The sequence below is a fragment of the Octodon degus genome, unplaced genomic scaffold (assembly GCF_000260255.1).
Source record: "Octodon degus isolate 3935 unplaced genomic scaffold, OctDeg1.0 scaffold00016, whole genome shotgun sequence".
In the NCBI taxonomy this organism is placed as follows: domain Eukaryota; kingdom Metazoa; phylum Chordata; class Mammalia; order Rodentia; family Octodontidae; genus Octodon; species Octodon degus.
The window spans coordinates 3,311,565-3,336,479 of record NW_004524592.1 but is presented as its reverse complement, the minus strand read 5'-3'; the positions used below and the strand labels follow the sequence as shown (position 1 = coordinate 3,336,479).

The 24,915-nt window shown below is 38.2% G+C and overlaps 1 protein-coding gene across 11 annotated transcripts in view; it reads right to left on the bottom strand.

Annotated features, from left to right (window-relative positions):
* Positions 1 to 24,895, bottom strand: part of Ikzf2 (IKAROS family zinc finger 2) — a 149,508-nt gene extending 124,613 nt beyond the window's left edge. For 3 of the 11 annotated variants that reach the window (XM_004626599.2, XM_023710139.1, XM_023710140.1), the window contains exons 1-3: positions 23,231 to 23,458; positions 21,642 to 21,690; positions 20,747 to 20,851 (exon numbers count right to left, since the gene is read on the bottom strand). In XM_004626599.2, coding sequence (XP_004626656.1) covers positions 20,747 to 20,851; positions 21,642 to 21,690; positions 23,231 to 23,233 — 157 coding nt within the window. In that variant the 5' untranslated portion in view covers positions 23,234 to 23,458. Of the gene's footprint in view, positions 1 to 20,746; positions 20,852 to 21,641; positions 21,691 to 22,041; positions 22,054 to 23,193; positions 23,459 to 24,121; positions 24,361 to 24,599 lie in introns of those variants that run through there. The other 8 variants (XM_023710134.1, XM_023710135.1, XM_004626601.2 and 5 more) reach the window with 8 other exon arrangements.
* Positions 24,896 to 24,915: the final 20 nt, after the last annotated feature.

Genomic DNA, 24,915 nt, shown 5'->3' with positions numbered 1-24,915 from the left:
TAGCCCCAGACCACGCAGAATTGTGTAATGCTGGCCACATCCCTTGCGGGTAGGAGCTCGCCACCCACATCCCATCATCCCCAGCACTCTCAAGCCATCATTCCAGCAATATCCCCCGGCGTCATCCTGCCAGCACACCCAAGTTTCACTGTGGAACTCACGGAATGGGCAGCTTCAGAGCTAACATTTCCTTTGCTGCCTTTCCCCTTTCTCTGCATCCTTAGATTATTTATGCTGACTTCGACCCCTTTCCCCCTCTGCTCCTTCCCTCCTCCACCAAATATAAGCTTCTTCTAGAGCCTGGTGTCCTGTCTAGTATCCAGCATAGAGTTTGAAGATATAGTGGAAGAAAAGTTACACTTGTTTTTTATGAAATTATAGCTTTAAGGGTTAACGCCAGCTTCCACTTTCCTGACCATGCAGACTTGGCAGTAAGTGAGTCTAAATTACAGAAAGAAATAGTGAGGTAAGTTGATAAATAATTTTCCAACATTAAATTAAATGACAAAGAGAGAAAAATGTTAACGATGGGTCTAAATAAATTCTCTAAAAGGTTAAGAAATATACAGAGACTTTCAGTGGGTAAGCCACATGGGGCAAGGAAGAACATGCAAGGAAAAAGGCATCTGACTGAAGAAATAAAAGTATTATTCAGAGTTATTTTATTTCTAATACTATCAACTATAATCTCAAACAAACATACACAACAAACATGGGTTCAGCCTCTGGTACAGACTGCATACCAGTGAATAGGAACTACACGTCCGAATGAAATGATTATTGATTTCTTAATGGATTACTACTGTACAAACTTACACTCACCAAAAAAAATTAATCTTTGAGTAATAATTATAAACCTATCACGGTGTGCACAGCCTTCTGACTGAATTGAAACTTACTGCGATGTGCCAGGAAATGACCAATTTTCTGTTTCTCTAGCTCCAACCACACATAGAATGGTGAGCAACGGCTTACGCCAAATGCTCTTATAGGACATGGCTTGTAACAGCCACATCTGCACCATCTGTAAGTGGCTATCAGAGAGGTAAACAATCAGCATCTCGTGCACTTTTTCTTATTATTCATTAGCTATGAAAACTGTAAATAAAATGGGCACAGACAGTGACAGTTATCAAAGACCTGTCATTACTGGCAGGTTGTGGGAAAGGGGCCAAGAGTCCATTAGCCGAAGCCATGCTGTACTAACAGCATATTCTGCTTGCGATCCAAATTTGCAACCGAAGGTTTATAAGGGCCAAGCCACAGAGGTAGGTGTCTTCTTATTTTATTTTTTTCAGTTAGGTGTCTTTTTGAACTCTAAGCATATTCTCAGTAAACAGAATTTTTACTAGATACTCCATGGAATGCCATTACAATTAAGTTACCATTATCCAAAAAGAAAACCCTGTTATGTCAGTTGCACCTAGTCATCCTTCACCACAGGATAATGATGTGAAATCGCATTAATCAATTAAGTTTTTCATTCTCCTGTTTTCCAGCTGTTCAGTTTAGATAACACCACTTTCTTCCAGATAGTTAATCCCATTCAAGACACCGTATTTGATCTCTATTACCTACGCTCATAAAATGAAGACAATTCATCCAACCCAAATAAAGGTGATGGGGAAGCAACAGCATCCTTGTTTCCATTTTCTCTTTACGTCCTAATCTATCACCAAAACTTGGAGTCAGATACACCAACCATCCTTCCCAAAGAATTATGCCATTTTTATACTCAATTAACTAATTTAAACAGTGTATATTTCCAAAACATCCTAGGCAGTAAAGAATGAGATTTATTTTTATGAAACATTCTCTTTCCTAAGTAATAAGACACTATTAAATTATCATGATAACCACAATAATTAGAATACTATTAAGTGTAATATAAACTCAAATAGAAAAGCTAAATAAAGTTACCATCATAAAATAAATACATTTGTGAAACACAAGAGACTAATGAAATAGTAAAATCTGAAGAAGACAAACTTGGGAGGAGTTTATTTACCTATAGTTCTTAGGCAAAGTCTATCCAAGGAGGCAACAGTTGAATGGAGATAAGAAAGAAGGACCTTTTCAGGCAAAGTTATGAAGGAAGGGTACCAAAAGCAGGAGGAGGAGCAAGCGCAGGAGTGAACCTGCTTGTCTTGTAAAGGCAAAGGACCGTACAGTGAGAGTGAATCAGAATGACAGAGGAAGAGAACGTTAAAGATAAGAGGCAGGAGCCACATCCTTTAGGATCGTACAAACTTTGTAAAGAAATTCTGAGTTTCAACAGAGAGCTTTTATGCAATGGATTGCAGCGATCTGACTAAGGTTTTCTGAAGTCCAGGACTAATGGTCGTGGATTGTGAGGCACAGGTGAGCAAGGAAAAGAGAAAGCATAACACTGTTGTAACATTTTACTAGAAATGGACAGTGTTAGCAAATGCTTAGAGACTTGAGTTACAGGACTGGACGCAATGAAGATGGTTTAAATAGGGGTCAGGGAGACAGCTCAGTAGGATAAGCACTTGCCTGGCAAGTGCAAGGGCTTGAATTCAATCCCCAGTTCCAAAAAAAAAAAAAAAAAAAAAAAAAAAGATGGTTTAAATGTAGACTGTGTTTTAGACACACCAGTGGTTTCTGACAGAGTAGAGTTAGAGGAAAGGGATGGTCCTTGATGGAGTTTAAAGGCATCAAATGTTATCTAATGAAAACAACTGAGAAATAATGTGGAGGACTTGCAGTGTAGACACGGGCAGCCTAAAGAGGAAGGTGAGTACCCGAGGTTTTCTAGGCCTGGAGTGATGGGCAACCATGGATTGCAGCACTTCTAATAAAGCCATTCTTTCATGTCCTCCCTTAGCTAGGAGCAAGAGCTCTCACTTTTCTATCAAAAAATTTTTAGTTTCCGGATGTTAATTAACTGGATCATTTCCTTTAATTCAATAGCAAGCCAGAAAAATCAAACCACATGATAAAAATAGAAACTTAAATACTAATCACCCAGTTCATAGTGGCTCATAAATGGCAAAGAAGTAAAAATACCAAAATTCAAAGCATGAGAGCAATTTAAAACAATAGATACTTTATTACAAAAGTGAGAAGCACATAAATAAGCATCAGCCACCAGAGCTGGGACCATCCATACACACATATGACCCTGAAAAGAGATGAAATCCAGAATTTCCATAAACTCACACTTGAAGCATCTGGAGGAGTGCTGAAGTTTCCCACCATCCTTAAGAGCCACCCAAGTATGCAAAAATGCAGTGTAGTCGTGATTTAAAAGAAACCTTTCCAGTAGCTGAATATTTTACACTGAATCAAGCCCAACCACTCCTGTAATAAAGATAAAAGTCAAAAAGGAAACTGCAAATAATTACCACAAAGAGTTTCAGGATAAAATGTACAGGGCCTACTGTCATTAAATTGCTACTATAAATAATAGATACTAGTTACACCTTCAGTTCACTTAGGATTAAACACATGGCTTTGCTATATAATATTTACAGATAAATACTAGGCGCTTATGCCAAGCAAATACATTTCATGAGCTTCTATATATACAATTTTGTTATAAAGTTAAAATTTTAAAAAGGGTAAAGAATCAATGAAAAGATTACTTGTTAAGATGATTTGTTATAATATAAACAACGGAAGGCCATGGTATTCTCCAGGCTATTAAATACATTGCTAGGGGTCAGGGACATAGCTCAGCAAGCACAATGCCTGCCTTGTGGCAAGCACAACGTCCTGAGTTTGATTCCTGATACTAAATAAATAACCTTATTTCTTGCAACTATAGGAATGATTATAAGCAAGTGTTTCTAAAACTAGCTACTGACTGATCATCTAACAAAATGTCCAGGCATTATTTGGACAAATTTAAACAACACTTCAAGAAAGCAGGGAATTGGGGGGAGCTTTTGTAAAGGCTGTGCATCTGATCCCAGGTACTGTTATAAAGACTGCATCTTGCACAGATGTGACAGTGACCACAACTGCCCTAAGAGGTCTGGCCCCTCAGCCTGGCATAGACAGAACTGTCTGACAGTTTGAAGGGAGAGTCAGCGGATGCACAGGCCTCTGAATGATCCTTCAGATTCAGCCTGGCTAAGAGGCAACTAAAACAACAGTTTTTAGTTGATACTTCAACTCCCATTTTTATGTATATTTATTAAATGGTTAACTGAATACCAGACAGATCTGGGACCAGAGAAATTGGAAGTAGTTATAAAAATATTAATATTGTTAATATTATCTTACTCCTAACTTTAAACTTTTCTACCTCTTAACTCATACCTCTTACTCAGAAGTAACAAAATTACCTTGAGGTGAATTTCCTCTCTTACTCACTACATGGATAACCTGATGTAATACACCCACATTCCACACATCCTAGCAATCCTGGCTGGGAAATGTATTTTTTGGAGCTCTGTGAAGTTTCCAAGCACCTGAAGCTTTTAGTTCAACAAAGCGCTGTACTTGAATGAATGCTGAGAAGATAGCGAGAAGTATTAGGTAGGGGGCCGGGGAGATGGCTCAGTAGAATAAGTGCTTGCTGGCAAGCGCAGGGTCCTGAGTTCAATCCCCAGCACTTAAAATAAATAAATAAATAAAAATAACTAATAATAATGATAAAATAAAATAAAAAATATCAGGTAAGGCAAACTTCAGAGCATTTATTTTAAGACTGTCTGTGAGTAAGTCTAACTGGATGATTTGGCCTCTTGTATATTCAACAAAGTACAACTGAAGTGACCAAACCTGTGAGTAATCTGACGAATAACACTTAAAATAACTGAGTTAGGTCTCTAACCCACTCAGATAACCAATGCATATTAACATCTTTCAATATTCAGTCTAAGGCACTGTGCTAGCTAGCTTCTGCACAAATGAGAGAATACTATATTTTTAATTATTTCTTGAAAGAGATTAGGCAGTGTAAGAAAAGCTTTACTAAAGTTGCTTTATCAATCTTTACAACACCAGGAGATAAGCACTAACTTTTCTTACTTTACAAAGGACATGAAGATTAATGCACACAGGTGTGGTGGCGCACATGCATGTAATATCAGCAGCACAAGGGAGGCTGAGGCAGGAGGGCTGCTCAAATTGGAGGCCAGCCTGGGCTACACAGTGCTCCAAGGCCAACGTAAACTACCGACTGAGACCATCTCAAAAACAAAACAAACAAAAAGAGGCAGCAGGCCACTCACTTCAGTTCTATCACCAACAACAACCCCCTTTCTACCCTCAGGATACATAGATTACAAAATCATTTTCCCTGCCCTCAAGCAGATTCCAATCACAGAGGGGAGGTAACTGTACTCCAGTAATTAATGGGAAAACAAGAAGGGAATGTGGTAAAAGCTCCTCAAATCTTAAGAAGCTCCTCCTAGACAGAAAGGAACATCTGGTTATAATGCTTAATTGTACTATGACTATGTGTGTAACTCTGAATCAAGAAAATTTAAAGCTTGGACATCAAGATGTCTGTTGGCATGGACTCTGCTGTGAAATCTTTTGAAAAGATCAGCTTCTTCTGGATTCCTTACAAGACAGGAGTTAAAAATAAATAAATAAAGGGCATTACTGATGTCTTATCCAAAGTTTGGAGAATTCCAGATATGTAGCAGAGAGATAAGCTAGAACAGAGGCCGTACAGCACCAAGAGGATGAGAACTGGTGAAACCATAGAGCCAGGCTGAGAATTCACTCCAGCAACACATCTCAGGCACAGGGACAGGTCTGCGCTTCAAACAATCACCTTGGGCCAGGTCAGGCAGGGAGTTACCCAGATCAGGAGCAAGACCCCCATGGCATCCTCAGGCTAACTGCACTAGTACTGCATAATTATTACTTCAACTACCCCCCTCCCTAACAGAACAGGTTTATTTGTGATATGTCTTAATCAGGTAATTTTGCTTTTATTTCTTCAGTAACTGATTAGATTACAATAGCATTAATAATTACCTTGCATCTACACACACTTGTCTATCTTCCAGACAACAACCAGATGGATGAAAAACAAAAGTACTCAGTAAATGAGTCAGGTATATTGTGTTTTTAAACCCTTTGTTGTTTGTTGTTGATGAGAAGCAGACTGAAAGCACGTTCTCGCACACTCTTTATATGGTAACAATACACTAACAGCTGTCGTTCTAGTTAACTGACTATGTGCAGTCTGCGTTCTAGAAGCTTTCCATACACTGTCTCCTCTGACAAGGAAAACATCAACGCTGTCGTCTCACGGTGAGACTGAGATGCCCCGAGCTGCAGCAGTCTGGGGACTGCACGTGGGAAGTGCCAGGGCTCACTTCCTTGCGCACTAGGGAAAAAAGTGGGAAGTCCATTCAGTTCTGTAATTCTTAACAAATGAAATATAAGCTAAATCACACACACGTGCACATGCGCACACACATACACACACACACACCCCTGATTCTTTTGAAACTGCTTGAATAAATGTTAAGCCCAGGTTTTATCTGTGTATTCTATGTCAAGATGTAATTTTGAATGCTACAAAGCATCTTAGAAATAAAATATCATGTTTCATTTTGGGTCTTTTTTGAAACAGGGTCTCACTATGCAGTTCAGGCTGGCCTTAAGCCCATTCTGTAGCCCAGGCTGGTCTTGAACTCACAAGGATCCTACTGTCTCAGCCTCCTGAGTGCTCGAATTACACAACATCCAGCAAAATATCAGCTTTAATAAGCTTAAAAACAGCTTGTTTTTGTAAGCAAGTAAACCATACCGTGATCTTATTTTTGTTAAACATGGGCTAAGAAAACTTCTAATGACAATACACATGTGAACTTCATCTTATAGCTGACAAATTATTGAATACTAAAATTCTAAATTCTATGTGCTGTAGAATACAACCCCAAGATTCTAAATCTCTGAGTATGACCTCAAGAAACTCTTTTGGGCTTTTTGGTACCAGGGATCAAACTCAGGACCTTGAGCTTGCTAGGCAAGCGCTTATGCTGCTATCTCCCCAGCCCTCAAGAAACTCTTTTTAAACACTCAGTACTTATAGCTTAGAAACTTCTGGAAGAAACAGATCAGAGTGCAAAAACAGTATCATCTGCTCAATATCAAGTTCCTTCCTCCTTGCCACTTCTCAAAAGGGGAGAGGAAAGGAGAGGACAGGAGAGGAGGAGAGGAGAGGAGTAGGGGAGGGGGGGGAGCGGAGCGGGGAGGGGAGGGGAGAGGAGGGGAGGGAGGAAAGAAGGTTCCTACTGCTTCTGTCTGGCTTATAGTCATCTCGCTCAATTCCCAACCCCACTCCACAGATGGCAGCTTAAGCGCAGATCCTTAAGGCAGCCTTAATCCTACAATGGAGTAGGATATCTCCGTGGGTAGTACATTACACAGTCCTTTGTCCAAAGGACAAATGCAGTAGAAGAGTTCAGTGTGGCCACTGATAATAGCACTGGTTTTTTCTTTTACTTTTCTCCTTTTTTTTTTTAAATCAGCAATTTATTCCAGTACTAGCAGGTTTTATCCTGCTTCCAATAGCCCATTCTTAGGCTCACAGCCTTAGGACCCGTTCTCTCAGTCAATCAAGTCTCGCCTCCCTTTCTCTGGTCTGCAGACATCTCGGGGACTGTGCTTCTTCCCACAGATGCCCGGCGTTTAGGTGTCTGCCTTCTATCACAGCCCACTCTTCAGCAACTGCCGCACTCACCTTGCCAGCAGAAAACGTCCTTGACTTACGAACTCCAGTTTGTCTTTATATTTTCCTGAGAGAGGAGGAAAAGGAGGGAAAACTGTTGTTCTTTTACCCTATTCCTCCCTCTACTAGATCTACGGGTTCTGCTGCATGTTACTTTCTCCCTCACTTCTAAATTCATCCTGTTGATTCTTCCTCTCCTAGAACTAGCCTCTTGCACTTTCACACGTCTGCTCTCTCCTTTCAAATGCCTTGAATTACTTTCACAGGTCCTGCCCACATTAGCAACAGACCACAGCAGTCTTGCTAAAAACAGTTTCTCCTTAAAAATTTTAAGGTAAAAATGTAGCAACACACACTGGAGTTTTAAATTTGTCAAAGTAAAAAACAGATTAAGGTTCTTTAAATCTCCTCTGTGAGACACAACAGAAAAATCTTTTAATGTCCTCTACTCAGATACCTTTTGCCATCATATGGTACAATGTCTCCTTTAATACTGTGAAGTCATTTAACATTTATATGTGCATAACCTACTTTATAGTATCTCAAACTATGAATGAATATCACTCATAAAACAATTCAAAGTAATACCTGAAATTCCGCTGTATCATAGCAACTAAGGAAATACCTTATGTTCTGACTAAATCTAAAATATTACTCAATATATACAAGAATGGCTTTGTATATGAAAATACCACAGTCTTCAGTATGCACTATCCATGACAGTGGGCCATTTTCACGTCTGTGATATAATGAAATTCAAGGTTAAACCCAGGATGAGAGATATCACCAGAGGTCTTACAGAACAGTTCCATGTTTTATTTCTTTTGAGAAAAAAAAAGGCTGTCTGAATTACTTTTTAATTGTATGTGCAGAAATTCATTTTTGCTTTTGTTTTTTATTTTTTGTTTGGGCAGAACCAGGGATTGAACTCAGACCCTTGTGCTTGCCAGGGAAGCACTTATTCCAACAGAAATTCATTTTTGAAAGACAGCCAAAGAATGCAGAACTATTTAAAATAAAAGACAAAAGTTCCTATTTGTCCTCAAAGATTCAAAACGTTACCAGAAGTCTGTTTCCCTCTTGTCCTTGTTCTTCACACATACATATACACACACAGAGACAGGGAGACAGATATAAACACATGTGCTTCTAAAAACAGCAGTACCTTGTAACAGTTGTTTAAAATCAAATATCTAGTTAACTAGAGCTTCTCTAATTTGCTTAAAATCTTCAAAATTGTAATCAGCTATTGTATTCTAACCATGGGATCGCTAAACCTACTCTATGGAAGCAGTTTCACTGTGATCACTTTTGTAAAAATAATGTATTTTAAGTTTCATTTCACTGCAATATGTGGGTTTTGTTTGATTTTTATTTCCAAACTCCCAAATCCAAGAAATGTCATCAGGTCATTAATTTGTTATAGTTAAGAAAGGATGCGAATATATGATTCATGGCTTGACAGTATACAAACAGCAGACTCACAGAAAATGTGTCACATTTCTTTTTCTAGTTCTTAGTTATGTCCAAACAGAATCAATTGCTGCTTTCAAGGAACTTTGTGAAAATTTAACATTATAACTGAATTCACTTTATATTTCAAGATATTATTATAGTCACTAGAAGTACCCCCAAAATGATACTATCTCCAGTATCTAAAAATTCTTATTAAAAAGTTCAATTTCCAGGCTTTAGATGGTATGTGAACCATCTGAGCAATTATTTCTAGCAGGAATAGATGGACCTAGGGCTGGCCAGAGACTAGGGTTAGTTCCAGCCCTGGCCTCGTCCCTGAGGCATGCTGGGACAGTGATTGAGACTGGGCGTGGTGGCACACGCCTGTAACCTCACCACTTGGGAGGCTGAAAACAGGAGGATCACTGAGTCTGATCTGAGTAGTGAGACCTTGTAGACACTGTACTAAATACATTTTTTTAAAAAAAGAAAGAACGAACTAGATGGACCTTATATGCTCAGGACTGAACATAAATCTTCAGCCATCAAAATTACAGAAATGCCACTTTTAAGTCTAAAGTATGACAAATGTATTGAAATACAGAAATCAGGGGGCTAGGGAGATGGCTTAGTGGAATAAGCGCTTCTCTGGCAAGCGCAAGGGCCTGAGTTCAATCCCTGGTTCTGCCAAAAAAAAAAAAAAAAAGGAAGAAAGAAAAAGAAAAAGAAATACAGAAATCTACATCAGACCATCTGCTGAATAGATGCTGACATAGGCTGAAACAGTGATGGTGAACCTTTCAGCGCTTTCAGTGATAAAAGCCAGCCCGCTGCAGCACCCATGCCACAGGTTTACCACCACTGGCTTAAAACATCCCTAAGACATGTTTTATAAAATAAATAAATAAATAAATAGATAGATAAGTAGATAAACCTCTCCACATAAGTACTACCTGTTAAAGGACATGTTTTAAACAACATAAACAAAACCAGATCTTTATGAAAATAGCCATAATGGAAAATAATTTATATAGCTATAGAAGCAATGTCTCCTTACAACTCAACCGCAAATGCTTAATGTTAATCCACCTGAAAGAGAGCAACGGAGTACCCAAGTGCTCAAAATATTACCAAGCCCCACATTCAATGTCTTTGTAAGAGGGAGAATTGATATCGTCAAGTGTAAGGAGAACTATAGCTTCAAGGATAAGAAAAGAGCAATGACATTAATGTCAAAGGTGTAGACACCCAGAATATAATTTATTAGAACGTGACTTTACGCTGATTAATTATATGCTCCTGAAAATATCTGGAGTGCCTAAGAAAAGTTAATTGAAGCATTTCACCTTGCACATGCTACTAAAAACAGTTTTAAAATAAGTGATAGAGAACTGGCTTTAAAATTACAAGTATATAGAATTCAATCAGTAAACTCCCAAGCCTGTGATACTAAAATAGCAGTAGAGTAATGAAGATGAGGGTGGTTTCGTGGAAACATTTATATGAATATTACCTTGGATTCCACTATTATGGAAAGCAAACACATACCCAAACAGAGAAAATCGCAAGTAAATTAAAACTTCAGGATTATTTCAACATCTAAGAAATCAACCTCCTAAATTTCTTCAAATAAGTCAGAAATACATTAAATAAGTACACAAATGCCATAGCTAATTATGAATAGTGCCCTCATACAATAAATATTTCCTAGACAGCTACAAAGTATACTGTATTCCATGGGTACAGAGATAAGTTTGCTCACTGACTTCAGAGATCCACATTTAGAAAATCTCAGACTCTGTTATCAGTGTGTAGCCCCAAAATGTGCATGTGCTTTAGTAAGTACCCTTTAACTCACAGTAACTAAGGTATCTTTCTTATTAACATGAAATGCTGTTTTTCCTGTGAAATCTCTCTTGCTAATGTCAGATTACTCCATTATTCAATGGCATCAATGTGATGCTTCTCCTAATGTGCAAAGTGGGGGTCTCTCAATCTCCAGCTAGTGTAAGCTGTCTTGGCGCCACTTTCCATCTTCACGTAAACTACCGCCCACCCCCATCACTCATCAACATTCCTGTGAATGAAGTTTGAATTCATGATAACGATAGCTGAGGTGTCCTTTACAGGCATTACATGATTGCCTTGACAGAGGTAAGCTATAAAATCCACAGTTAACAAATTTATTTATTCATTTATTTATTTTTGGTGGAACCAGGGATTGAACTCAGGCCCTTGTGCTTGCCAGGGAAGCACTTATTCCACTGAGCCATCTCCCCGGCCCCCAACAGTTAACAAATTTAAAAGAAAAACTATAATTCACATTAAAGAAAACTAATAGATGCTGGGACAAGAATTGGTTTTAACCTGCTTATGCTGGTTAAATAACCTGGTTATAATAATCATGTTGGTTAAAGACTGCACCTGGAGGATTTAGCCAAGAAACATTAAGAGGTAAATAAACTGATCTCAGTAGTATTTGGGCTAAACTTAGACCAAGTGTAAATCCCAGGAGTCTAAATTCATGTCCATTCAAAGAAGAGAAACTAGACAAAGGTTTTCAACCCCAATGATGATGTGATGTTGAATATATTTAACCATTAAATATTTGAATTATATGCTTTCTTTTGTTCCACTCACCAAATGACCTTCACTGATTGCTCATATAGGTCCGTTCACAAGGTCAAAATGACCTGATCAACTAGAATGATCCAAATCCTGCGTAAATTCCTTGGGGGTCTCTTTTTAGATTTTTAATTGAGGTATGAGCATAGGTTGCCATTCTGACCATCAGTGTCAGTTCTGCAAACTCACTTCATGTGAGTCAACCCTGACATAGGCATCCACTTTAACTGTGCCATACATCAAGTTTTGGGACTTGCAAGGATGAGGGCCAGTCCTACACTATGAATAACTTCATGGCGAATGTTACTCTATGGGAACCTATCTGATGAGCTGGTTGCCCTTTCATTTTTGTTTCATTATGCATCTTCAGATTTATGAACTTCTGAAAAGCTCTTGGGAGGTAAAATTTGAAAAGTAACAAATTTTCCCATAATGGATATAAAACATAGTGTGTACATCACAACTAATAACTTTTAAGTGGAGTGATTCATGAGAACCCATGAAGAGAACATCCTTCTCTACAAAATGCCTCATCCGTGTTTTCTGTACCTGAGCACCAGCAGTACACTACACAAAGTGAGTGCTCTACAAATATTTGCTGAATGGTCTAAAATGAAGTCTCTCTTTGGAGAATTTTCAGTCTCCATACACAGGAAATCTTAAAAGGAAGCATTTCTATCATTAACTCATTTTGAATTTAAGGTGTTAGATAAAAATAAGTAAACACTAAAATTACATATTTAAGATATAATTCTATAATAGGTTGTTTTTGGTTTGGTTTTTTTTGGCGGAACCGGGGATTGAACTCAGGCCCTTGTGCTTGCCAGGGAAGTGCTTATTCCACTGTGCCATCTCCCCGGCCCCAAGAAAGATTTGTACTAATAGCACTTTTTTTTCTTTTTGTGGAACTGGGTATTGAACTCAGACCTTAGTGCTTGCCAGGGAAGCACTTATTCCACTAAGCCATCTCCCCGGCTCCTATAATAGGTATTTTAAGACAACAGCTATGCTAAAATGTTTGCTATACTGCCCTCTATGTAATTTTACTCTAGGGCACAATATTATCAATTTTTTTAATTAAGTACATTTCACATCTTTTTAATACAGTAAAGGCACTGAACTAGATTACTACATATCTTCAGTAGCAGAGCAACATAATCAACTGAAATTTAGCTAACAAATATTGTACACTCATATATTGTAAATCCCGTGTATTTATAAAGAAATAGGCTACAGAATAAAGAAAAATAAAGCATTGCAATAGATGGCATGTGTTAGCCTTCCAACTTCTCAAAGAACATAACAGTAAGTTATGATATTAAGTATACCATAAAATTAAAAAAAGACCAGCATATTTTACTCAAAATAATCTCATTAGTTAATTCAACTTCTAAGACTAGCATAAGGAATTCATTAAACACAGAATTTATTAAAGCATGTGTTTATCCATTCTATATAAAATTTTGACTTAATGATACCATAAGAACACTGATCAAATGCTGAGAATTACTGAGGGATTTTGTTTGTTGGTTTGTTTTCTGAGACAAAGTCTCACTATGCAGTTGAGGCTGGCCCTGAACTCACAATGTAATACAGGTTGGTCTTGGACTCCTGGGCAATCTTCCTGCCTTAGCCTCCCAAATTCTAGGATTGTAGGCATGCCCCATCTCACCTGACTCAAGGGATGAATTTTTTAGAAATACTAAACTACTATTGAAGTAATACTGAACCATGAGCTACATAACAGTTTCCATAACTATAGAAAATTCACATTTCAATCTTAATTTACCCAACTAACTGACTTCAGTATGCTCCCAAATTCTGCCCTACAGGTGCTGCACATTCTACATTCAGATGTAAGCCAAACTGAGTCTTTTCCTGAAAATCTGCTCCAGTATTTCCTATTTTCACTGATGAACTGACCCTACCACGCTCTAACCACTAACTTGGCTTACTTCCCTCTTTAACTCTACTATCCAAATTCTGTCTACTTTAAGATGTGACCCAAACCCTTCTCTTCCTTTTTATCCTCTTGTCCATTATCACTCATTACTTTCACCCTAGTTATATTCAACAGTATGTTAATGGCTGGGACTATAGCTCAGCAGCACAAGTGCCTGCCTGACAAACACAAGGTACTGTTTGCCTCCACCTACCTAATTGATTAATTAATTAATTAAATAAAACTGGGCTAACCAACATATTAAAGATGCCCTTGTCTATAGACAAGTTAACATCCACAGTCTGTTTTCCTCACATTGTAGCCACCGTGATTTTTGTCAGCTGAAAACTTGAAGTCACCTGCTGGTTAATGCCCATGGTACCCCCAGAAAATAAAAGCCAGGTTCCTCTCACAACAAGATAATCCATCACCTTGATCTGCTTCACTCTCTAAAGTCATCTCTAAATTCAAGTTCCTCCAGGTGAACTTTACACATTCTAGAAATACCAACCTCCTTGAATTTCCCAGAATACAGCACGTCATTTCTCACTTCTTACAATGGGTCCGTTATTTACTGAAAAAGCCCTCCACTTTTCTCTTAAATCTTTTATAAGTAACACATCTCCACTCAAGCAGGCTCTCCCTCTTGGAAATGTTACCAAGCTAGTACTACCTTTCACTCCCTAAAATAATCAAGACACCGCGCTTATGACAGTGGAATTCCCTGCTGAGATGTCTGTCTGGCCCACCAGAGCGGGAGCCCCCCTCCCCCAAATGGTGCATACAACCTTACTTGACCATGCCTGGTACACAGCAGATAGCTGATATTCATTACGTTGAATTAATCAGCTGCAAAGATAGAGCAACGTGTCAAATGCCTATAAAACATACCATAAGCTGACTTCAAATTTAAAACACCTGAGCTATTATCCCCAGAACGTACAAGCAGCAACAGCAAGGCCTACAAACTTGCTACAGTGTCGTTCCAATGAGCCTTTATGGTAGTTTCAGAAGCATCACAATGAGATTACATTGTAGAGGACAACTCTCTAGGAAAGAGCTGAAGCTCAACATGGACAGGAAACTCCATTAAGAAGAGAATGTATTTTTTCCAGTCTTAATGATGGATATCCTTGGAGTTCCACAGATAAGGAATGATTTTCTTTACATGTAACCAAAGCCACGAAACTTTATTCAGGAACACTGAAATCCAATAAAAAGTTTCTGCTATAGAGACAAATTCTACTTCTACTTTCCCCACATTTTTTATTACTGGTTACACAGGTCAGTGGGTTTCATTTTGGCAAATCTGTACACGCACTTCAATCATCTCCCCACTCAGGACCCCGTTTCCTGTCCTCCCCACCTAATTTCACATGATTTGTGGGTTTTTTTTTAATGTGTGTAATGTATTTTGCTTGTTCTAATTCTTTCTTAACCAACATACTCATATATGTTTTAAATAACTGAGATAGAGTAAACAGGCAAAAGACCCAGAACTCAAACAGATCTGGATTTGAAAACAAATCCTTTTTCTTATAAGTCATGAGTACATTAAAAAGTAAGTTGACTACTCTGAGAGACACCAGCAGTAATTATCAGGTCTTATGATAAGCCAGAAGTTGGATAAGAATAATCCAACTTGTGTATTATTTAATTTAAACCTCACACCAAACCAATCCTCATCTTCATACTACACAGGGAGAACCAGGAGCTCAGAGTACATAAAATGGCTAAGCCACAGAGCAACATCGTGGCAAAGCAGCAATTCTAAACCATGCCGGCCTAACTTCCAAGCCCCCTCCGATCCTCCTCGCTGTTATAAATCAGAGACATCATTTATCTGCTGAAGGGAGTTGTTGCAAGGCTATTAAGTAATACAGAAAACATAACACCGTGAGATCCTGTTTTTCCTCACCTTATAGCTGCATGATTTTTGTCAACTGAAAAACTGAAGTCACCAGCTCATCATTGGCATCACTATGTACATACACCATGATCTCAGGCAATGCTGCCCACCTCTTATCAAAGTGATCTTGTTCCAAAAGAAAAAGCCTCAGCTTATTATACACTCAATAAATCATACCTCCCTACTTTCTGTTAATCCTCTGGCAATCACAATTTATTTTTAAGGAAAAGAATTCCTAAGTATTTCCAATGTATTTCAAACCACAGATACTCTTAAGCCTTAGTGTGTTCACAAAAAGAAATTATTAGTGGATGAATATACATTTGATATGAACAAGAAAAACAATATATGCTACATTTTATAACTGTAACCCTACAAGCGACCTATCATAACATCGTAAGTTCAAAACACATCAATATTTAAAAGACACCATGTATCAAAAAACTAGGAGAGGGGCTGGGGAGATAGCTCAGTGCTCTAAGTGCCTGCATGGCAAGCACAAAGATCCGGGATTGATCCCCGGTACCACAGCCATGCCAGTGCCAGGCACTGAGCTGGAAACTGAAACCAGGCACGGTAGCACACGCCTGTAATCCCAATGCTGGAGAGGCTGAGACAGAAGGATCACTAGAGTCTGAGCTGCACAGCAAGACCCTGTACTAAATAAATAAATGATTTTTTAAAAAAGCTAGGGGAAAAGAACATGGAACCTCAAGATCTTAATTCATTCTAGCTTACTGGAAGAGTCCCAGTAAAACAAATCAATCATTGTATATTTTTTAAAAAAGTATTTCTAGTAGGAAAAATAGATTTGGGCAAAGGCAGAGGTAACAAACATAGGTCTTTTGCAGGAAGTGATTTTGTTTTTCAAAGATAGATTTAGTTCTCACCACTGTGTAGTACAGCCTTAAAAACTGGAGTGGGGAACAGTGGAAAATAAAGCAAAATAAAAAACATATATTCGGTCCTTTTTCTATTACTTTTTGCAAGTATATTTCTTTAGTGTTTTTCTTTGAATACACAGACATAACACTTACCTCTAATAAATGTGGAAAAAATCAAATCACACCTTTCTATAAAAACTAAATGTAAAGTACACCAAGATGTAAGTACTATGACTCTAAACAGAGCTAGATTTTGCATTGAGTCCATCAGGTGTTACAGGAAGGTGTGCCCTATGGAAATCCACCCAAGGGTGACCACCAAACTAAGCTATGGAAGACAGTCACAGAGCCGCTGAGTGCCATGACAGAAGGTAGATTGGAGAAGGCACATCAGACTGCCCAGCTGACAGGATTATCTGATATCACTTCACCCTGTTAACACACTTCTATTTCCTTTTGTCACTAAAACACGGGTCAGTATCAGACATGACGGGTATCCTGTCAAGATGACACCGCAGAGATGCCAATAACCTAACTAATCCAAAAAGTAATATCCCATTTTTTTGCACAACTTTTAAGATGTGCATCTTTTTGCCAAGCAACCTAAAAGGTAAACTGATTTCATCATGCCTCAATTTCTATATATGGGAAATAGAAATCATAATATATTCTGCTTCACTGGATTCTAAAACTGGAAACTAGCTTAAAAAAAAAGAAAAGAAAAGAAACTGAAATGGAGCACTATGAAAAGAATAAACACAATTCCTTGACCTGGTTATTGGTCAGAACCTTGTAAAACTAGAACTGCTACCTCTTCTAATGCCATACATGCCACCTGGCCAACAAGCTGACTGGTAAACAGTAGTGACAGCACAGCCGACCCACCTAAAGGTTTTAAAGTAGCAGAAGCACATTTTGGGTCATGATGTATTTTCACATCATGCAAGTAATTCCCTGAACAGAAAATCTACTTCTGGGCATTATAAACATAGATATTTTAAAAAATGAATAATTGCAACTTTTGGAACCTTAAAAACTTCTGGCAATAGAAAGCAGCAGGTATGGAGGCCAACACTGAGCGACAAGGGCAAGAACTGGTAACAAGCTAACCCAGAAGAAATCGCAGTCGCTTTCCCCTGACGGGCCACAACACTGTATTTTATATTGTTCTGTCTGAGTTGTCTATGTCAGATTTTTAACTTCCAGATGCTATTTTTACAATCACTTAACACTGTGTATTTCCAGTAGCCATCAAGGCATATGCTGTCATTCCTGACACCGAAGATTGTCAGCAGACTCAACATGTACACTAATGATCTCAGCCACAATGCCCATGCTCTCATCAAAGCAATCTTTACTCCCAAAGAAAAAGTCGAAGTTTTCTCTGAAACTTCACTCTAAAACATCGGAAGGAGTCACTGTAAAATGTAAACACCATTAATAGTTCTTACTTCTTTTTAAGGTTATCTTGTACACTAAATTTTAAAACAAAAAATTGTCAGGCATTATAACAGTTTTCGTTCTCTCCCAAGTCGCCAGTGCTCTCTTCTAGCACTGTCAAATAATGATAGCTGCTGTCATTATTTTTTATACAATAGCTGGCAGCAAGTTGTACAGATGCCCTTCAACACTCAGCAGCTACCAAATACCCTAAACAAATGACCGAGACCTTCTAGTCAGACTGACCACTTTCCTAAAGCCAAAAGAAGTGGGCTTAATACACTGTATTGATAGTTTAAGGACAGAATGTTACATAAAATTCAGAGGTTTATTTTTTTATAAATGATTTAAAAATAACTTTTTCCTCCTTACACATAAGATCTCTCCTTCCTGCTACTGCAGACTCTTGTTTTCACATTTACTTTTGGCTCTAATTCTTTGAACCAAGAAGTGTAATTCTGTGTTTGGAAGCATCCGCCCTCTAGGAAATAAATTTGAACACAGAAAGAAATTCTGAGAATAAATTATTTTCACTTAACAAAGTCAAGAGTGTGTGTAAAGAGATAAGGCAAAGCAGTGCTCTCAGATACAAATGATTGGACAGGTCTCCCGCACACAAAAATTATTCCAGGTCACAGAAAACCATCTGAGTGGCTGACTCTAGGTCTCTGTTCTAATTAATAAACAAGAGAACCTCTCTACCTTTACTTGCTTTGGCAATCTAAAATGCTGATATTCTCCTAGATCTAGCAGAGGAAAAATGGGTATCTTTTCCATCTAACACCTAAGTGGGTAACCTAGATACTGTAAATAGAGGCTACAGAAAGGATGCAACACACAGCTCTGAAGCAAGAGCCAAAATATTTAACCTGTAACTCTTTGGAAAAGAACCTGAAAACATGTTCAGCTTAGCCAAAAACTGTACTAACATGGAATTGCCAAAGGCTAGAAAATTAAAGCACACGCAGAAAACTCTTTACCAAACAGAAGTTGACTTGCTGTCGAATGAGAAAAGTTCAAATGTAAAAAGCCCAGTTCTTATTTGTACAACTTAATCATGCCTACACTTTGGACTATTTATTTTAAAAGATGAGTGAGCTGCCTTTTTGAAATAAGTGTTTACAAAAGCAGAATCCATTTAACAAACAAAGAGCCAATTAATTAGTTAATTGGTTTCCTGCTGATAATTCTGCTGGTGACCAGGGGGGAACAATCAAGTCACTGATTATCAGACACTTTCTACTCCATATAGGCACTGTTTCCAAAGCCAGTAATGAAATATTTAGCAAATAGAAACTATACAGAAATCTATCCTGACTCCTTAGGAAATCACATGAACAACTTTCTGAGAAACAAAAACATAGCCCACCAAAGACCTACTAACATTAAATATTAAAATATTAAAAAGATTTATTGCCTACATTGTTATAGTTGTATAACTTTTAGCAAATCAAGCAAAAAAAATGAATGCTACAAGATCATTATAAGAGATTAGCACACTATGTTAGTATACTTCAGTCAGCAATTTGATTAGTTTTGCCTTTCTACATGATAAAGAAATTTCAAGGACTGTGCCAGGGATGAAATTTTGTTCTCTCCATTAATAAAAATGTGGGTCACTTTTCAATAAAGTAAATTCAAACAGTTCAATCATAATTTCCCGTAACTAGCTAAAATTCCTTAAAATTAATGAATTACAAAATGTACTGAAAAGAAGTCTGTATGTTTTTGCTTATAATTCACCAGTCTTCACTAATAGTAAAGCTGTAAGCTTTACAGTAACAAGTTTTGAAGGCTGGAAGAGGAAGAGGGAAAGAAAAGTTCCCACAGATGATCAGAACTCAAGAGTAAGCTTATGACTAAGTAGAGGATTCGGTGTCTCTGTTCAATCTTCAAAAAAGAAAGGAAAAACTCTGACTTTCCTTCACATGTCACCGAAAATGTATTACATTTACATATAAATCACATGTCCTTTCTATATAAGAAAAAATATATAACAACAATATAAGGAAACAAGATTACAAATATTTTTGGGTAGGAATAAGAGAATACTTGTATTTGATAACTAACCTGACACAACATTGTAATTAATAGAAGATATACCACATTCTTAATAAATGAAGATATTTTGTTTTCTGTCCCTGACAGCATACAAGTTGCTTTCTGATCACCCAAATGCATTAACTATTCCAATGAACAACACTTTACTATAAACAGTAGCAAAATCGTCTATTCTTACAGCTGAAAACATGCTTCCAAATTCTGTCATTTCTTCTCTGTGCATTCTGAAATAAAACGCTTCCAACTTTGTCAGAAAAATGGATAGAAAGGAGTTTTATAAGTTTTCAATTACACGTCACTCCATGGTCAGAAGAACAAACTATCACATTTTTTAAACACAAGTAATACTACAATTCCACCCCTGATGGTTTAGCTTTGTACCACAACAATATAAAATTCCTGCATTTTTTTCACTATGAAGAGTCCTTTGGAAGTGACATGTTTCCATATTTTTTTTATCCAACAACAACAACAAATCCAGTCATAAACCTGGCAAGTCCAAACAATAACCAGCAAAGCCTACCATTTCTTACCTGATACAGGTAAGCACCAGCTCTCAAATGCCACCTTGGGATAGTTCAGACTAGTAATCAGGCTCATGTTTTATGATACTAGAATGAACAGTGATAAATCTGTGTTGCTCTTTCTTTAGCAAAATCTATAGCAATAGCCACACCACAACAGAAGCAGACCCCGCAGACCTCACAAATTCAAATATGTCACTAGAGGAACAGAAAAAAAAAAATCATAAAATGAAGCCTTACTGCTTGTCATGTGACTTGGTGAGGCATGCTGTCCATTGGGTGTGCTTGAGGTGAGGTCGATTGCCATGGTGGAGTGCTCCCTTTCAGGTGAAAGCTCATTGTCACCTGCTTTCACAAAACAAAATCTTTTGGTTTCTGTTCATTGTCACATAAACTCTAATTACTAACATTCTTATACAGTGGCATGCAGTCTGGAATTTTTAAGTGATGCATTTTTCCCTATAAAAGAAGCTGTAGGGAAATATCTTTCGAAAGTATCCCCTACAAGTACAAAATGACAATTTCATAAAAACCACAATCATCTCGCAATAAAGAAATTAAAAAACTTTATCAAAATGTCTCAAGCAAAGTAAGAGGGAAAGGAGCAGCTTATTTCTAAATAATCTTTTAGTTAAAAAGAGTAACTTTTGTTTAACATCTAATTTAATAATTAAACATAAAAGGATTTACAATAAGCGGTTCTAAAAATGCAGGACATTAGGAAGATAAGTATTTGAAAAGAGAGCTTGCTAAAAAAAATGTCAACTTATAGATTCTTGATTCTTTCGTGTTACATGTTCGGAAGAATTAGATCACAGAGTAGAAAATATTTAGTACACACCATACTAATAGATACATTTAACCTGGCATATCCAAAACTTAAATACAAAAAAAAAATCAAGTAGCAAAGTGTTGAAATGTTTGATTTAAACACCCTTAATTTAATAAGCAGCAAGTAAATAGTCTGTATTTCCTTTTTATTTCACTTGGGTGCTATTCTTTTCTCCAATTTAAAGATAAAATTGTGAACAGAAAACAAGAACACAGAATTCTTAAGACAACTCAGAAATTAAAATACAGGTAATGTGAAGGTAACCTTATTACCAGTAACAAATTAATGAAAATGAATACTTACACGTTATATAGCCATCAATAGCCTCTGTTTCCATAGTCAAAGTGCAGTGCTGCAAAACAAAATGTTAAACCCTTAACACAATGATTCCTCTTGGTATCTGCCATTAAATTCTTAGCTTATTGGAAGCTCCAAGCAGTTAGTCCACGCTGCTGCTGCAACCTGTGCCCAAGAAACACACTCCTGCGTACTGTGTGTGCTCATTTGCAAGTCAGTGAACTCTTTCTGCAAATGATCTGATTCCTGCTGGAGATAGGATAGGAAAGATAAGGGTACTGTGAGATGGGCTCTAGCGAGAAAGGCATGGCTTGATCAAAATTGACTTGTTTTACTGAAAAAAAAAAAGTGGGGGGAGGATTTACACCTTGAATGTGCCACTGTTAACGGGATTTAAGTGTTTTACCATTCACCGCTCTCCACAATCACACTGCAGTTGGAGGACTTCCCCAGTATACAGATAGCTCTATTCACAATTGTTGCAAGTTGGTTCATCATGTTCTAAGAGGGAGGGGGATGACAAATAAACACAAGAAAACAAAACAACTTCTTGCCCAACTGTGTTTAGAAGACTCCTGCAGCAGCGGTGAGCCAACTCTCAGACTTGTATTGGCATTTCAGCCTTCCCTAAGGTTCTGGGTAAGCACCTGTTCAATGTACCCTTAATTTCCTGCCAGACCATGGTTGGATATAAATGCCAAGTCTGCTTAATATGTTCCGATTCTGAAAATTTCAGCTACCTTCAGCTGTGCCGGAGGGAATCACTTTTTTCAAGTTTGGGGCATTTTTCTTAGGCACCAACGACAGGAACCAGAACTTAACTGACAGAAATAAAAGTAAAGTTGTAGGAGATGACACCCCCTAGCTCTGATTCACATAATGAAAAGATCAATAATCTAACTGTATTCTTTGAAGGAAAAAAAGTTTAAGAATTGACAAGTGCTGAAGAGATTTTTACTTTTTTTTTTTTTTTTTCCTTTGGCCCTGGTCCTTTTTGCCTTTAGTTTCAAAACTCTCACAGCACCAGCAGCTAAATTATTCACAATGAGCCATTTCTGTATTGATCGCCAAGTATATTTAGCCTGGGCTCCTGGAATTTCTCCATTACTTACTGGAAAACAGGCAGCTTCACTTCTTGTCTCCAAAACCACTTCCCTTCTCCCTCCCCTCCCCTCTTTCACCACCACCCTCCCTAGCCCCCACCCCCCAAAAACTTTTCTTTCTTTCTTTATGGAATAATCAGATCAAATTCCCAACTCAGTCACTACATAGCCCTTATATTTCAACCTGCTGCCCTGTTATCACATTCTTTCAAATTATGATTACATAAGGCTTTAAAGAAAGGGATCCATAAAGTTTAAAAGAAGAGCAGTTTCCTCGGATATTTTATAAGTGGGTTTATCTCTTCAAAAATGTACACATTTAACATACACATATTAAAAGGAAAGAAACGTCAGGGAGAAGCGAAAGTAGTCTGTCTGCTCCATCAGTGAAATGGTTATTAACCCTCAGAGAAGGAAAGAAAGAAAAAAGAGAAAGAGAAACGAAATGTACATACAAAAGAAATTGTCCTTTGATTAAAAAAGATTCATCACCATTTCCAGCTCTGTCGGGAGATCTCAGCTTCTTCTAAACCCTCAAAGAGGAGGTGACAATGTCGGGCTGAAGATAAACGGAGAAAGAAAGAAGTTTTTTGTGTCCCCCTGCTCTCCTTCCCTCCCTGGCTCCCTTCAAGCCAAGCCCCCTGCAGAGTTCAAGGCGAGGAGGGAGGAAAAGCACTTCACAGGTGGGTCATTCCAAGCTTCCAAATCCAGCAAACAGATCGGCTGATAAACAAAACCAAGAAATGAGAGAGAAGGAACACCCCCCTCCTCCTCCTCCTCCTCGTCCTCCTCCTCCTCGTCCTCCTCCTCCTCGTCCTCCTCCACCCCTCCCCCTCGTCCCTTTGGGATGGTCTAGTAGGAAAAGTCACTCAAGAATGGCACCACGTACTTTCAGGAAAGAGGAAAAAGAGAGAGAGGGAGAGCGAGAGAGGGAGAGAGAGGTCAGTCAGTGCTACAGCAATGCGATTAACAAGAAGAGAAAAACTTGATCCACCGGTTCCTTAAGAATCGACCAAAAGCTAAGACAAGAAAACTGAAAGAAAAAAAAGAGGGGGCATAACAGGGGAGGGACACTCAGGCTGAACCCAAGTGGGAACCCAGGCCAACTTCACAGGGCTGATTTTGGCCTCTGGGGGAAAAAGAAAGAAAAGAAGAAGAAGAAAGAAAGAAAGAAAAAGAAAACAGGAAGGAGAAAAAAAAAAGGAAAAGACATTTTAAAAAAAGAAAGAAAAGAATGAAAAAAATTAAATCTTAATACCACCTCTCTCGCCCATACTAGAACCTGTCAAAGTGATTTAACTGCCGCCTTTTTTACATGTGTCATGCTAGTTTTTTTTGTCTTTGTTTTTTCGCTTTTTCAATCCAACAGGAACTGTATATTACCTTCTATCTGGACAGCTGCAATTTATTCCAGGCTATCCAATCTTTCTTCTTGGGATTGAAGTTAAAACAAAGCAAAACAAGTCCAAATCCATGACAGCTATACAGATGAGAACTGATTAATCGATTAACATCCCAGCAACAGATTACGAGGGGGACAATAAATTAAGGCAGAGGACAGCATCTCCAACCCGATTCCCTGAGCGTCCTTTACACAAATCGTTACTCTAATCGCAACCACAATCCATCCCTCCCCAAGAAAAACACCTCTATCATTACTATTATTCCTGATTAACAGCAACAAGTCATTTGATTACATCACAGCGCCCAACGAGATGCCACATAATTACACTCAACTTTGAAAACACTCCCCCCTCTGCAAAGCACACACATTTACATAGACATATATATATATAATCTATGAATCAGAAGACAAAACAAGAGCTGTTCTTCCCCACACCAAAGCCAAGCGGAGATTTACCTCAGCAGTGCATGCAGTAAAATAATCCCATCACCCTTTTGTTTGTGTTTACTGTTAGTGTGTCCTCTCTCTTTCTTTCCTGTGCCTAACGTGTGTTTGTGCACTGCAGTTGGTGGTGGAAACTAAGGCAGTGGATCTGGAGCTAAGGGTAATCCTGTTTTTACTTCCTCCATCTTCAGCGAGGAGCAGGGTTAGCCCGGGACAGCTGGTCAAACCCCGAGAAACCGATCCGGCGGAGCCCGAGCACATCTCCCCCGCCGGCCGGGCTCGCGCAGACGCCCGCGGGCGGAGGGCGGGCGAGCTGGCGGCGGCGGCG